The 16,832-nt window shown below is 43.4% G+C and overlaps 1 protein-coding gene across 6 annotated transcripts in view; it reads right to left on the reverse strand.

Moving 5' to 3' along the window:
* Nucleotides 1-16,832, reverse strand: part of PFN4 (profilin family member 4) — a 118,689-nt gene that overhangs the window by 70,465 nt on the left and 31,392 nt on the right. For 5 of the 6 annotated variants that reach the window (XM_029596033.1, XM_029596034.1, XM_029596031.1 and 2 more), the window contains one exon: nucleotides 3,943-4,245. The exons of the other annotated variant lie outside the window; for it this stretch is intronic. In XM_029596033.1, coding sequence (XP_029451893.1) covers nucleotides 3,943-4,059 — 117 coding nt within the window. In that variant the 5' untranslated portion in view covers nucleotides 4,060-4,245. The remainder of the gene's footprint in view (nucleotides 1-3,942; nucleotides 4,246-16,832) is intronic. 6 annotated transcript variants of the gene reach the window in all.

Raw genomic sequence — 16,832 nt, forward strand, 5'->3', positions numbered from 1 at the left:
TGGGGGAAAGAAGAGAAAAGAGCAATTAGAGAAACCTGGTGCTGAGAGAGAACAAAAGATGGAACCATCATTAAATATTTCAGAAATATTACAAAAATCCCAAGATGAATTAGACATTAATGAAAGAAGTACTTTATTAATTCAGTTTGCTTTCATAACTGATAAAGATAATGTCTTAAAGTTATTTTTCCGTAACAGAACAAAAACTTTTTACGGACAGAAAGTTTGGATTTTTCCAGACTTGGAAAAAAATACACAACTACGAAGGAAAAAGTTTTTAGGTTTCAAAAAAGAGGTGGAAGAAAAAGGAGGTTTCTTTCTTCTAAAATACCCTTGTAGGTGCGCAATTAAACTAGGGGGGAAGGATTACTCCTTCCTAGATCCAGACCAGTTAAAAAAACTTCTTGGGAAATAAATTCGGGAAATAAGAGTGTAGCGAGATTCCAAGTACTATATTCTTGTGTATGTTTTCTTTTGAATTTGGCTCATTGATTGCAAATGTAGAGATCTCAACAAACTTTTCCTATAGTTAGAAGTGCATTTACGAATGTTGTATTGATATGACTATGTTATATTTTCTTTTTCATTGCTTGATGTAAATGACTTACATTTCTTATTTGCAAGATATTTAGAAATTCTTGTATATATGTGAAAATTCATAAATAAACAATTAAAAAAAAAAAAAAAGAAATTTCAGACCTATTAGTAAAAATTTGTAACCTATCATTAAAATCATCCATTGTACCTGAAGACTGGAGGATAGCTAATGTAACCCCAATATTTAAAAAGGGCTCCAGGGGCGATCCGGGAAACTATAGACCGGTTAGCCTGACTTCAGTGCCAGGAAAAATAGTGGAAAGTGTTCTACACATCAAAATCACAGAATATATAGAAATACATGGTTTAATGGAACAAAGTCAGCATGGCTTTACCCAAGGCAAGTCTTGCCTCACAAATCTGCTTCACTTTTTTGAAGGAGTTAATAAACATTTGGATAAAGGTGAACCGGTAGATGTAGTATACTTGGATTTTCAGAAGGCGTTTGACAAAGTTCCTCATGAGAGGCTTCTAGGAAAAGTAAAAAGTCATGGGATAGGTGGCAATGTCCTTTCGTGGATTGCAAACTGGCTAAAAAAACAGGAAACAGAGAGTAGAATTAAATGGACAATTTTCTCAGTGGAAGGGAGTGGGCAGTGGAGTGCCTCAGGGATCTGTATTGGGACCCGTGCTTTTCAATATATTTATAAATGATCTGGAAAGAAATACAACGAGTGAGATAATCAAATTTGCAGATGATACAAAATTGTTCAGAGTAGTTAAATCACAAGCAGATTGTGATAAATTGCAGGAAGACCTTGTGAGACTGGAAAATTGGGCATCCAAATGGCAGATGAAATTTAATGTGGATAAGTGCAAGGTGATGCATATAGGGAAAAATAACGCATGCTATAGTTATACAATGTTAGGTTCTATATTAGGTGCTACAACCCAAGAAAGAGATCTAGGCGTCATAGTGGATAACACATTGAAATCGTCGGTTCAGTGTGCTGCGGCAGTCAAAAAAGCAAACAGAATTTTGGGAATTATTAGGAAGGTAATGGTGAATAAAACAGAAAATGTCATAATGCCTCTGTATCGCTCCATGGTGAAACCGCACCCTGAATACTGTGAACAATTCTGGTCTCCGCATATCAAAAAAGATATAATTGCGATGAAGAAGGTACAGAGAAGGGCTACCAAAATGATAAGGGGAATGGAACAGCTCCCCTATGAGGAAAGTTTAAAGAGGTTAGGACTTTTCAGCTTGGAGAAGAGACAGCTATGATAGAGGTGTTTAAAATCATGAGAGGTCTACAACGGGTAGATGTGAATCTGTTATTTACTCTTTCGGATAATAGAAAGACTAGGGGGCACTCCATGAAGTTAGCATGTGGCACATTTAAAACTAATCGGAGAAAGTTCTTTTTTACTCAACGCACAATTAAACTCTGGAATTTGTTGCCAGAGGATGTGGTTAGTGCAGTTAGTATAACTGTGTTTAACAAAGGATTGGATAAGTTCTTGGAGAAGTCCATTACCTGCTATTAATTAAGTTGAATTAGAAAATAGCCACTGCTATTAGCAACAGTAACATGAAATAGACTTAGTTTTTGGGTACTTGCCAGGTTCTTATGGCCTGGATTGGCCACTGTTGGAAACAGGATGCTGGGCTTGATGGACCCTTGGTCTGACCCAGTATGGCATGTTATGTTCTTAATGTTATGTACTTTCTCTTACCATGCTATGCAATCTAATCGTTCCATGTAATTTCTCTCTCATTATTATATGTTCAATGTAAACCAATACGATGTGCAAACGGTTATCGGTATATAAAAACCTTTAAATAAAAAATAAATAAGTGCAAGCCCCCATAAAGAGGTAGCGGGGGAGTAAGAGGAGGAGGACCCAGGATGAAATGGAGGCACCCTCCTTAATTTTCACTCTGAACTCCATGCATGTCTAACATTGGCCCTAATAAGTACATAAGAAGTTGCCTTACTGGGTCAGACTGAGGGTCCATCAAGCCCAATATCCTGCTTCCCACAGTAGCCAATCCAGGCTACAAGTACCTGACAAGTAACCAATCATTAACTAGAATCCATGCCACTAATAAACAGTGGCTATTCCCTAAGTCAACAAGATTAATAGCAATTTATGGACTTCTCTTCCAGAAACTTATCCAAACCTTTTTTAAACCTAGCAAAAATAACTGTCTTAACCACATCCTTTAGCAATGAATTCCAGAGCTTAATTATGCATCAAGTGAAAAAGAAATTTCTCCAATTTGTTTTAAAATATGCAACTTGCTTACTTCATGGAGTGCCCCCGTAATCCTTGTATTATCAGAAAGAGTATATAACAGATTCACATTTACCCATTCAAGTCCTTCCTTGATTTTATAGAAATCTATCATATCCCCCCTCAGCTGTTTCTCTCCAAGCTGAACAGCCCTAACTTCTTTAGCCTGTCTTCATAGGGGAAACGTTTCATGCTCTTTATCATTTTGGTCGTCCTTCTCTGGAGTCTCCAGTACAACCATATCTTTTTTGAGATGTGGCAATGAGAACTGCATACAATATTTAAGGTGTGGTCTCATCACAGAGCGATAGAGGCATTATGACATTCTCAGTTTTATTCATCATTCCCTTCCTAATAATTCCTAAAATTCTGTTTGCTTTTTTGACCACCGTGGCGCACTGAGCCAATGATTTCAATGTATTATCTACTATGATGCCTAGATCTTTTTCCTGAGTGGTAGCTCCTAATATGGAACTTAACATCGTGTAACTACAGCATGGGTTATTTTTCCCTATATGAATCACTTTGCACTTGTTTTCATTAAATGTAATCTGCCATTTGAATGCTCAGTCTTCCAGTCTTGCAAGGTCCTCCTGCAATTTATCACAAATTGCTTGTGATTTAACTACTCTGAATAATTTTGTGTTGTCTGCAAATTTCATCACCTCACTCATTATACCCCTTTCCAGATCATTTATAAATACTGTATATTAAAAAGCATGATCCCTTTATTCTATAAACTTCCCTTCCACTGTAATACATCTGTTTCTTGTGACTTATTTATACTTTTGAGATTTGTGAATGTCTGATATTCTCCTAGTCTTTTTTTTTAACTCTAGGTTATGCGTATTTAGATCCCCACATCTCATCTCATAGGTCATGCCATGTCAGCCTGTACTCCATCAACTTCTAACATCAAATTACTGACATGGGCACCACTGCCTAAAAATGCCAAATAACCTGGAATTCTTTATTATGCTTATAAGTTCTGAAAACCACAGCACCGATTTGTGAGTTAGTTGGCCCAAATTTTGTGTCTCTCAGTGGACATTCTTTGTAGCCATTTTTCTCAGCCCTTTGGTTCGTAAAATTGTTATTGCTTACATTAATTCCTCTTGTCGATGCCAGCACATATTTTTCTTTAAGTTTTATTAGAGCTGCATGTTCCACATGCTTTGTTCTGATAAGGGCATCATACAGTAAATTCTGTGGCCAGTTCATGTTTCAGTAGGTCTGTTGTCGAGACAAGCTATTTTCCCTCTATTTCCTGAAGCAAGAAGAAAAGCCTCTAGTAAGGGGCAGGAAGAACCGGGCCCAAGTGCCTCCATTCAAAGACTCCAAAGGATTCAGAATACTGCTGCCCATTTCCTTTTAGGTCTTCGTCTGTCAGATCATGTCTCACCAGTTCTGAAAAATGATCAATATGAAAAATGATAAAAAGTGATAAATAGTAGAAGTACTAGTAATAAAATTCTCCACTGGTTTCCAGTGGATTTCTATTACAATTTAAAACAGTCTCCAATCTCAAGAGCATTATATAATAATGGGCCACAGTAGGGATTGTTTAGTCCACTGGTCCCAAACCTGAGGTCCATGAAACGACCAATGAGGGTTAGCTGAAAGGAGGAAACCATAGTGCAACTGCTAAGAAAAAGACTGACCTCATCTCTAAGGAGCTCTTCTGTAAAGCTGCAGCTGCCTAATTTATACAAATGTCTTTTATTCCATTCCTTCCACTTAAAAGTGTTCAGTGTGGATTTCATTTTTAACAAAATTATAAAACAAATATTAAAAAACAATTTAAAATACATCTTCACATTAACATAAAAAATACATTGTCATCCCAAGTCAGCAGGAAGAGAGGAAGAGTGCAGCTTCTAAGCCTAAACCAGCACGGAGAGGAGGCAGGGAAGAGTATGGCTCATAGCCACCACAAGGAGCCTGAAGCTGCACCAACAGGAGGTGAAATGTGATGCCATCAGCAGATTCAACAGCCACTCCACATGACAAGAGGCAGCAGGGTGATGACCCTGAGGAGAATTTGTGGTTGCTCTGCTGGCCTGACAGTGAGAGAAAAAAGCTGCACTAAGAGATTAGTATGGCCATGATTGGGTGGGGGATGGGGAAAGGAAGGAGTGGGCCATTAGGAAGTCAGCATTTGAGAAGGTATAGAGAATAGATCACAGGGAAGAAAGGGTAAGAGGGAGACCATAGGAGTGAGAGTATTTGGAAAGTGGCCTTAAGAGGAAGGAGGACAGGAGGGAAGAAATTGGGATGGGGCTATGGGGGAGGAAGAGGATCCTGGGAAAGGCTACAAGTGGGACAGGAGGGAAGGTACTCAGGAAGGGGCATGGAGGGAGGAAAGCAGGGAAGGCATTTGAGAAGAGGCCATGGGGCCTCATAAAGGGGCCGTAGAGAGAGGGAGGAAGGAGCACAGGAGGGAAAGCACTTCAGAAGGGGCCCTGAGGGATTAGAGAACTAGGGAAGGGGGCCACATTAAGAAAGGTGACAGAAGGAAAGGCATAAGGGAAGAGGTGGGGGAAGAAAGGCAGGAGGGAAGATTAGCACTCATGAAGGGGCCATAAGGGGAAGCACAATTTATATCAGAAACCATTATATAAGCAAGTTTGCTTACCATAAAACGGTGTTTCCGTAGATAGCAGGAGGAATTAGCCATGCTGTCTGGGAGCGTCGTCACGCGACCGGCAGGCGAAGCTTCTCCTAGAGTTCAAAGTTTGAACTCTGTGCTTCTGCGCGGTGAGGTTCCCGCGCGATTGTATCATTTACCTCAGTCTCTTGTTTCAAAGCGAGAAAAAATATATGCAAATAAAATAAAAAAATATATATCTGTTACGGCTGGGCTCCGTTCAGGAGTCGTGAACACCACCCAGAAGGGTGGCTCCAGGTTGAGAGAGACAGGAATGGCAAAAACAGAGTGCGGTTGCACTGCAGCCAAAACTGTAACAATATCTATATTCAGTGCATATGTATAGTCTGTCTAGGGAGGAGGGAGGGTCAGCATGGCTAATTCATCCTGCTATCTACGGAAACACCATTTACGGTAAGCAAACTTGCTTTTTCCCGGTGATAGCAGGCTGAATTAGCCATGCTGTCTGGGAGTCCCAAGCTCCCGGGTGGCGTCTAGATGTTTGCCCTATAGGTTAGGACGCCCACCCGTAGACCAGCTTATATGGTAGACAGTCTCATGGTTTTGTCATGGTTGACAGGATTGCGGAGCCCATGGCTGCATCAGAAGCGCTTTGCTGTTGTAAGCAGTAGTGCACTGTGAAATTAGGTAGAGAAGACCAAGTTGCTGCTTTGCAAATGTCTATTAGTGAAACGTTTCTGTAATGGGCGACTAATGTTGCAGTTGCTCTGATTTGGTGTGCCTTAGGTTTCGTTTGTAGTTGCAGATTACGCTTGTTGTAGCAAAACGTAATACATTGGGACAGCCAACTAGCCAAAGTCCGCTTGGTGACTGGCTGGTTAGGAAAATTTGGGTTAAAAGAGGAATAATTGAGATGGCCTGGATTCCGAATGAGTTCTTTGTTTGTAGGCCAATGCTCTTTTACAGTCTAAGGTGTGGAGAAGTTTATCTCTGTCGTTCTGATGAGGTTTTGGCTTGAAGATCGGTAGAGTAATGGTCTGGTTGATATGAAATGCCGATACCACTTTTGGAAGGAAGGTGGGATGAGGACGAAGTATGACTTTGTCGTGAAAAAATTGTAAATACGGGGAGTAGTGAACTAGTGCTTGCAATTCGCTTACTCTTCTTGCTGATGTTACCGCTACTAAGAAAACTGTTTTCCAAGTGAGGTATTTGATGTGACAGGTGTCCATAGGTTCGAAAGGAGGGAACATTAGTTGTTCTAGTATCATACTGAGATTCAATGGTACCGGTGGTTTCGTAACCGGTGGCCGGAGATGTAAAATACCACGCAAGAATCTGGAGATTAAAGGGTGGTTGGAAAATAGGTAGTCCGTTTTGAGTATTATGAAAAGCTGCTATTGCACTAACGTGTACCCTCACTGAGGCATAGGCGAGACCCGCTGTGAAGAGTGTATGTAGGTATTCAAGGAGATGTGTTATTCCAGTAGAGAATGGATCTTTTTGGGTTTGCACCATTCTGTATACCTGCGCCATTTCCCTGCATAGTTACGCCTAGTGGATAGTTTTCTGGACTCAATGAGAACATCTTCAAGGTGTGATGATAGCCCCAGGTAATTCTATACGTGCCTTTCAATCTCCATGCGGTCAGATGGAGGGATCGATGCATTGGATGCAGAAGGGATCCCCCCCTCCTGCTTCAGGAGTTGGGGATGGTCTTTTAATAGAATTGGAGGGCGAATGGATAGTCGCTTGAGATACGGATGCCATGGCTGCCTTGGCCAAGATGGGGCTATGAGAATCATGTCCGCTGCATCGTTGATGCATTTCTGTATTGTTCTGGAAATTAGCGGAATGGGAGGGTAAGCGTAAGGTAGGCCCTCCGTCCATGGAATGAGGAACGCATCTAGAGCGTAACGGAGTTTGCTGTGGTAGATTGAGCAAAATGTTTGTGTTTGTCAATTGCTCTCTGTGGCGAACAGATCTATTGTTGGAAATCCCCATTGATGAAATATGCTGACTACTACATTCCGATTCAAAGTCCATTCGTGTCGATGGAAGATTCTGCTGAGGCGATCCACTGTTACATTGTCGAGACCAGGGAGATAAGTGGCTTGAATCGATACTTGGTTGGATACTGCCCATGTCAGTATGCGAAGCATTTCTCGACAGAGGATCCAGGAACCTGACCATCCTTCTTTGTTTATGTAAAACATGGCTACTTGGTTGTCGGTGTATACCATGACATGCTTTCCTCGAAGCTGGTTCGAGAAGGTTTGAAGTGCTTTCCAGATGGCTCGAATCTCGAGGAGGTTGATCTGAAGATTGAACTCCCGTAGAGACCAACGGCCCTGAGTCTTTAAGGTGTTTAGATGGGCTCCCCAGCCCTTCCGTGAAGCATCTGTAGTGAGAGTGAGTTGATAGGGAGGTCGCTGAAACGGTGTCCCTGAGTTGAGGTGGCTGATCTTCATCCACCATTGAATGTCGGTTTTCATCTGTTTGGTGAGGTGTACTCTGGTTGAAAGTGGTTGCCAGAACTGTGACCACTGGTTCTTTAGTCCCCACTGTAGATGACGCATTTGGAGTCTCCTGTACGGAACTACATGGATGGCGGTTGCCATATGACCTAACAGTTGAAGAACCTGTCGTGCCGATGCTTGTGATTGGGTGAACAGACGTTGAGCCAGAGAAGACATGTGTATCCTGTCTGGAGGAAGATACGCCCTCTGATGAATCGTGTTTATGAGGGCTCCAATGAATTGTAGAACCTGAGTAGGTTGAAGGTGGGATTTTTCGTAATTGATTATGAATCCCAATTTTTGAAGACAACTGATTGTTTGAAATGTATGAGTCATTAATGTAGTCGGATGCGAGGCTACTAACAGCCAGTCGTCGAGATAGGGAAAAATCTGTATTGAGAGTTGTCTGAGATGAGCCACCACCACCGCTAAGCATTTTGTGAACACCCTCGGAACACCCTGAGGAAAGGCTAAAGGGTAGTAGCTTGAACTGGTAATGGGTATTCTGAACTTGGAAGCAAAGGTATTGCCAGGAGGAAGGGTGCATGGGTATATGGGAGTAAGCATCCTTCAGGTCTATGGAACATAGCCAGTCGTTGGGTTGTAGAAGAGGTAGGATATTCTTGAGAGATGTCATCTTGAATCTTTCTTTTTGAATGTGTTTGTTGAGATTTCTTAAATCTAAGATGGGTCGAAGTCTTCCTGATTTCTTTAGAATGAGAAAATATGGGGAGTAAAACCCTTAATTGAGTAGCGAATTGGGAATAATTTGAATGGATCTGTGCGCTTGCAGACTGACTAATTGTTCTTGTAGATCTGCTGCGTAATTTGATATGGTGTTGAGTGGAGAAATCTGTGGAAGTGTGGGTAGAGTCAACAGATTTAATCGGTAACCTTCTTTTATGATGTTTAGCACCCAACAATCTGAAGTGATGCCTTCCCAGTTGGGATAAAACTGTTGAAGACGTCCCCCTATGTAGTGGGGTGGAGGTGGCTCTGGGTAACTCAAAAAGACTGAGTTGGTTTTGATGTTGTTGCCGGAGTTGGTTTTGGCGGACGTGGTTGGCGGGGTCTGCCACGAGACGCCTGTGGTTGTTGTTGAAAACGTTGATGTTGATAATACTGAGATCTGTACGTGTTGTAGGGTCGAAATGAGGTTCTTCTGTAAGGTCTTCGTCAATATGAAGGATACAAACATTTAGCGGAAGAATGTGGATCTGAAGAAGTCAGAGATTGCACTGCCGTATTTTGCTCCTTAAGAAGAGTTACCGTTTCTCCAAACTTGGAACCAAAGAGATTGTCTCCCAAACAAGGAATATCCACTAGTTTGTCATGGACATCGTCCCTTATGGAACTAGCTCTTAACCAAGCTATTCGACGAGCCGCTATAGCTGTTGCTGAGGAACGAGTAGATGACTCAAAAGACTCGTAAACCGAACGCAGTAAGTGTCTGAGCCCCTCCTCCATATTTGTGAATGGTTGTGGTAAGGAATTATCCTCTGCCATACATACTGGACATAATTTCTGTAAGCATTCGAAGAGATACTGTACGACATAAAATTGATGGTGTTGAATTTTTGTGGACAGCATGGAGGAGTGATAGACTTTACGGCCAAAGTCATCTAAGGACTTATGATCCTTTCCAAGTGGTGAATTTGCATGGAGTTTTGATCTCTTTGCCTTTAAGAGTGCCGATTCAACCACTATCGAGTTGTGAGATAACTGGGTGGAGTCGTATATTGTGGAATTCCTCATTCTATATTTTAAATCCGTTTTCCTTGAAGTTGCCAAGGTAGAAAAAGGCTTTTCCCACATTTTGGGTAACACGGCATCCAACACCACATTTGGTGGTAAGGCAGTTGGTTCAGGGGGCATTTCAAAAATTTTTAAGATGCCGAGAACCTCTGCCCTAGGATCCGGACGTTTTCCCATTTCTATATTTAACAAAGATCCTACTTTCTCAATAAACTTAGCGTAGGATAGATCCTCGGGAGGAGAATATGGTTCGGGAAGACCTTCTGGTGGGTCTGATGGGAACCCTGTAGATGACGAAGGGGAAGCTGTGGACCATTGTGAATGAGGAGAGTCTGGCTGATCGGGATCTGGAACTGACTTTTCTGTTTGCTTTGGTGAAACTGTTGGGATCTGTGGAGTAGAAATTGGAGATTGAGCACCTGGGTCCCTTGGGTGCATCTCATCAAGATCTTGAAAAAATGATGACAAAGCAAGAAAAATTTGAGACATCGCCTTTGACGCTAAAGTATGGTGTGAAGGTGTGAGAAAAGGTTCTGAAGGAGGAGGTGGTACCTCCTTAGAGAATTCATGAGAAGGGTGACTTGGTTGTGCCCAGTAACTTGATTGAGATCTCAAGGAAGAGGACCAATTAGACTGAGAACTCTCCCCCTCTGAAGAAAGTATATCCACATCTGAATTGGTACCCGGTGAAGAGGGCATTTGGATATGTTTTGTCTTGGCCCTTTTCTTCCCATGGTGCTCCTGATGGGATGCCCCTTGGGAAGATGAGAGAGTCGAAGCTATAGGTGGATCATTATGCTTTGCACGTTTAGCCATATCGTGACGGTGATGGTGCAAATGCTGTCTTTTCCTGATAGTGTGATGGAATGACCCTGATAGCGAAGCCGCTCTCCTTGAAGGAGCATCAGAAGCATGCTGCCTCTTGTCTTCATCCCGAAGTACTGTAGGCGCCGGTGCTCCGTGAGATGCGCCATGTTATGCATCGTGCGCCGTTGCGCCGTGCGCCGTTGCGTCATGTTATGTGTGGTGAGCCGTTGCGCCGTGTTGATCTTTTGTGCCCTGCTTCGAACGGGGCCTTCCGCTTTTCCTGTGCTCCGATTGTTTTAGGGTCAGGGAGCGGAGGTATATTAATTGCTAAGGGAGTCGAGGCCTCGAGCTCCCTTCCTGGCCCTGGTGACAATACCGACCTGGCCGAATCCCCTTCCCATGACGTGGGATGTCGCGGCTTCGGTTTCTTCGCCGGACCCGGCGAGAAGAGAGGGGAACGTAGGCGCGCGATGTTCTCTGCGCGCTGTCTTCGGGCCCGGGGCGACATCCGACCACAGTCTCTGCAAGAGGCCGTGTCGTGCTCCGGGCCCAGGCAAATGTAGCAATAATTATGTCCATCAGTGATGGACATAATTTTGCCACATTGACAATACTTGAAACCTGATGGCTTCAGAGCCATTGCAAAGTGAGAATTCTTGAAATTGAGAAAAATCCAAAAATCTTGAAGAGATGAGGTGAGGAGAAAAACCGCCCGCGTGCAGTCTTGCTCACGGAAAAAAAAGAGACTGAGGTAAATGATACAATCGCGCGGGAACCTCACCACGCAGAAGCACAGAGTTCAAACTTTGAACTCTAGGAGAAGCTCCGCCTGCCAGTCGTGCGACCATGCTCCCAGACAGCATGGCTAATTCAGCCTGCTATCACAGGGAAATTAATATTACGTTTTAAACATTACAAATGCTTCTGGAGTGCATGTTAGTTGTTACATGAATCAGTTTTGATATGGCATTTAACTGCATGGAAAAAATAAAGGAGAAGCACGAAGGGGTTGGAAAAAATTCTGAAGGCTGAAAAAAAAGTCCATGCTTCCTAAAGGTGGGAACCCCTGCTTTAGTCCCTTAAATCCATACCCTCTGTATATTTGACTCATCTCAGGACCATTTTTCAACATTCCGAGGTCAAGTAATCAAGAAAGCTTTCTTTATGTTTGACCTAAACCGTGGAAATGAATGATTAAGAAGCTTCACTTAATGACTGATTAAAGATCTGCAAACAAGTTGAGGCCTGCCTCTTTATCACAGCTTTTAACTACCCGTATTTTTTGCTCCATAAGACGAACTTTTTTTTCCCCAAAAGTGGGGGGGAAATGTCTGTGCGTCTTATGGAGCGAATATAAAAAAAATAATAATTTACTACAACCCCCCCCCACCCCCCTGACCCCTCCAAGAGTTGCCAAAAGTCCCTGGTGGTCCAGCGGAGGTCCCGGGATTGATCTCCTGCTCTTGGGCCGTTGGCTGCCAGTAATCAAAATGGCGCCGGTGGCCCTTTGCCCTTACTGTGTGACAGGGGCTACCGGTGCCATTGGTCGGCCCCTATCACATGGTAGGAGCAATGGATGGTGGACCTGTTTTTGATTAATTTTATTAGCAATTTGTAATTTACTTTGTGCTCTTGTACTTTTTATATTAGTGGACTATATTTTTAGTTATTTTCTTTTAACTGCTGTACAGATAGGTCATGTCTATATGCTTTGTTAATTTTACTTATTTTATTAGATTTAAGTTATGAGTTTGCTCACTTGTGATGTTTTAGTGTTTAATGTTCATTTATTAGAATTATTAATCGCACTGTCAAAATACTAGACAGTGAAACCTGCATAATCAAATAAACATCACATAAACAAGACATAAAAGCAAGTTTCATTACCATAAACAGTGTTTTACGTAGATAGCAGGATGAATTAGCCATGCTGTCTGGGAGTGCCCCCTTGTGGTAACTTCTCTTAGAATGTTGAGAAAAAACTTCACTCCTGTACGCCTGCGTGGTGGCTTCCTGCACGACCGAGTCCCTCTCTCTTCAGTTTATTAAATAGCAAAGAAACAGGAGTGTACAGGAAGGTAGACATAGAGCATAAAGAAATGAATGAGACTGTCCAGGGAGGTGGGTGGGGACGCATGGCTAATTCATCCTGCTACCTATGGCAAATACCGTTTACGGTAAGCAAACTTGCTTCTTTCCCTTGCAGATAAGCAGGCTGAATTAGCCATGCTGTCTGGAAGTCCCTAGCTAGGGAGACTAGGCACAAGATTCTTTGTTTCGAAAAACAGTATGTTTGGATTTGTGTAGGGTTGTGCAGCATATGCCTGCAAAGTGTGGACAGTCTTAAGAATTAGTCACATGATGTATCTCTTGCCCCACAATTGCATCAGATTTGGTATGGTGCTGAAGGCAGTAATGAGAAGTGAAGGTAGTGTGTTGGAACTGTGGACCCTTGGACTGGGACCAAAGTTGATGCTACCACTGAGGGATGGCCCCCAATGGTCCTCGTCACGGGAAGGCGGTGCAGGTGAGGATGACCCGGCTGGAGCTTCACCTTTACCAGCCCTCGTTCTCCTCAAGTTGAGCCCTTGGATACCGGGGCCGGCAGGGCTTTGGTGCAGGTCTCCTCGACAAAGACGAATCCAGCAGCAGGCAGAGGCGAAGTCAGGAGTCCGGGTCGTGGCTAGCGGTGAAGGTGCGAAATGAAGATCCAAGCCGAAGATCAGAGGCAGGCAGCAGACGAGCAGAGATGAGGAAGCAAGCCGAAGTCAGAACCATGAGATCAAGCTGAGGAAGAGGACACAGGAACCAAGGAGAAGGGGAGGCACGGAGTCAGGAACAGGAATCCGGATCAGGAACTGGAGTCACAGGAACAGGAACAAGCAATGAACAATCGTGAAAACCTGTTGCCAAGGTTAGTCCTGACTATCAGGGCTCGCCTAATATAGGCCCTGGCAGATGACGTTATCGGGAAGGGCCAGCAGCCTTAGCGTGCCGCGGGCCCTTTAAATAAATCAGAGACGCGCACCTGGGGGAGCCAAGAGAGAAGAGGAGACGGCGATGGCATCTCAGGCCAGTCGGATGCAAGCAAGGCCGGAAAAGAAGAGCAGTGCTGGAAGTGCAACCTCCATAAGAACATAAGAAAATGCCATACTGGGTCAGACCAAGGGTCCATCAAGCCCAGCATCCTGTTTCCAACAGTGGCCAATCCAGGCCATAAGAACCTGGCAAGTACCCAAAAACTAAGTCTATTCCATGTAACCATTGCTAATGGCAGTGGCTATTCTCTAAGTGAACTTAATAGCAGGTAATGGACTTCTCCTCCAAGAACTTATCCAATCCTTTTTTAAACACAGCCATGTGGCGAGGGAGCTGGGACCCGCCCCCGGCAAGGTGGAGGACTGGGTAAGGAAAGCCAGGCGCAAGTTCTGCAGCCGGCCGATGCAACAGTGTGTAGTGATGACGTTGCTGCTTTGCAAATGTCTTTGATAGGACCCTGTCTAAGGTGGGCAATTGAAGCAGAGATGGCCTTCAACTGATGGGCTTTGACCTTTGAAGTTACATGCTCAGATTTGGTAGAATAGCAGAAGTGGGTGCATTGAATTAGCCAGTTTGCTAGCATCCATTTAGTCACTGGTAATCCCGGAGCATTCGCGTTGAAGGAAAGAAAGAGCTGGGAGAGCCTATTTGGAGTGTTAGTCTTTTGCTTATAATAGACTAACACTCTTTTGCATTCCAACATATGCAGCAAAGCTTCTCGACTGTTTGAATGCAGTTTAGGGAAGAAAGTTGGCAATGTTATGGTTTGGTTTCAGTGAAAGGCAGAAACTACCTTTGGAAGCAGGATGCATGTGTTCATAAGGTGGCTTTGTCATGCTAGAATTGTAGGAAAAGAGAATAGTGAACTAGTGCCCGAGGTTAGTTGTCTCTCCCAGCTGAGGTTATTGCTCCCAGGAATAATACTTTCCATGTGAGAAATTTTAGTGAAGATGTTTTCATTGGTTTGAAAGGAGGAAGCATGAATGCTTCCAAGATCACATTGAGGTCCCAGGGTACTGCTGGTCGGAGTCTCAAAGCACCCCTCATGAAGCGAGATACGAGGGGGTGCTTGGAAATGGAGGCTCCTTGTATTGAGAGACGATATGGTGCTATGACGCTTAGGGGCATTCTGATGGAGGAAATTGCTTGCTAGACCAGAAAGGAACAGTAGATGGAGGTATTTAAGCAACTGTTCTGGTGTGCCTGAAAGGGTTTGAGTGCTACTGATGCACACCAATGGTGATACCTTTGCCATTTAGCTGCATACTTTTTCCTCATGGAAAGTTTTATTTATTTATTTATAACTTTTCTATACCGAAGTTCAAATAACAGAGTTAATTATCTCTTGAAGAGATAAGAATATCAATCTCTGTGGGAATTCAAAGGTGGCTTAGTACTTCCCTTTCAATCTCCATGCTGTCAAGTGAAGGGAGTCATGCATGGGGTAAAGCAGTGTTCCCTCCTCCTGTATTAGAAGGTCCCTTCTGATTGGAAGAAGGATTGGTGGTTGTATGGAGAGATGCATGAGGTGGATGTACCAAGGTTGTCTGGGCTATATCGGCGCTCTGAGGATGAGATTTGACTCATCTGCTATGCATTTCTGTAATACTCGAGTTATTAGTGGGATTAGAGGGAATACATACAATAGGTTCTCTGTCCATCTGAGAAGAAAAGCGTCTTGCACTACCTTTTGTTTGCTTGGATAAAGAGAACAGAAACTTTGTAGCCTTGCGTTGTACTCGGTCGCAAAGAGATTGATGTGGGGCATTGTCCACCTTTGGAATAAGGAGTTTGTTACCAATGAAGCTCCCATTCATGGGGGTGAAAGATTCTGCTGAGGCAATCGGCCTCCGTATTCCTTACTCCTGGGAGATAGGTCACATCTGTCACATACAGTCGTATCAAGTGGGCTAGTGCCCAATCCAGTGTCAATACTGATTCCTTGCATAGAATCTTTGAACCGGACCCACCTTCATTGTTTATGTACAACATGGCCACTTGATTGTCTGTTTAAATCATCACTGTCTTGTGCTGAAGAAGTGTGAGAAGGCACAGATTGCATTCTGTATGGCATGTAGTTCTAGAAGGTTGATCTGGAATGATCTTTCGATGGGGGACCAAAGGACTTGTGTTTGAAGTGAAAAATGTGCACACCCCATCCCTTCATGGAAGCAACCGTAGTTAGGACTATCTGATGAGTCGGTACTTGAAAAAGGTGTACCTGCCTGTAAGATCCCAAGCTTCAACCACCAGTCCAAGTCCGATGACATTGGCTAAGTTAATGTTAGCATCTTTGATATAGAGTGGAATCTTTGCGACCATTGGGACTGTAGACCCCATTGCAAAATGGTTCATGTGAAGGCATGGTGAGGAACTACATATATCGCCGCTGCCATGTGACTGAAAATGGTGAGAATTTTCCAGCTGTAGATGTGGGAGGAGCTTTAGTGTTGAGGCCAGGTTCTGAAAGGTGTGAATTCTGTCCTCCGGAGGAAGGCCTTGCAAACACGCATGTTTATCATCGCCCCTATGAATTATAGGGTTTGAGAAGGGTCGAGATGCAGCTTTTCATAATTTATGATGAAGCCCAATCTTGCCAGGCAACTTATTGTTTGTGTTTTGATGGATGAGATCTGGACTCTTTGCTACAAGCAGCCAGTCATCCAGGTAGAGAAAAAGTTTTATTCCCTGTTTGCGAAGACGGGACACAGCTACTGCTAGATATTTTGTGAATACCCTGGGCGCTGAGGGTAGGCCAAATGGTAGGACTTTGTACTGGAAGTGCTGGGTACTGACTTGAAAACAAAGGTAGCACCAGGATGAGGAGTAACCTTGGTATGTGAGTGTATGCATCCGTCATGTCCAGAGAATACATCCAGTCGTTGGGTTGCAGAAAAGGTAAAATGGTTTTCAGAGAAGTCATTTTGAACCTCTCCAATTGAAAGTATCGATTCAGGGGCCAGAGGTCCAGAATCAGACGTAAGTCTCCACTTTTTTGGGGATGAGGAAGTATTGGGAATAAAATCTTTGGAGCTGTCAATGATGTGGCAGCATTTGAATCGCTTGTTGGCGAAGTAGCAATTGGGAGAAGGAGAACATCCCTTTCCCTTTTTTGAAGCAGAGCTAGGTGCGGTAATTGAGGAACTGTACGGAATTTTAGGCAATAACCAGTCCTTATGATGTTGAGGACCCAACGATCTGATGTGATCCGATGCCATTCGTGAAAAAAGGTAAGGTGGCGGCCTCCTATGGGTATTTGTAACTAT

Source organism: Rhinatrema bivittatum, chromosome 3 (genome assembly GCF_901001135.1).
Source record: "Rhinatrema bivittatum chromosome 3, aRhiBiv1.1, whole genome shotgun sequence".
NCBI lineage: Eukaryota > Metazoa > Chordata > Amphibia > Gymnophiona > Rhinatrematidae > Rhinatrema > Rhinatrema bivittatum.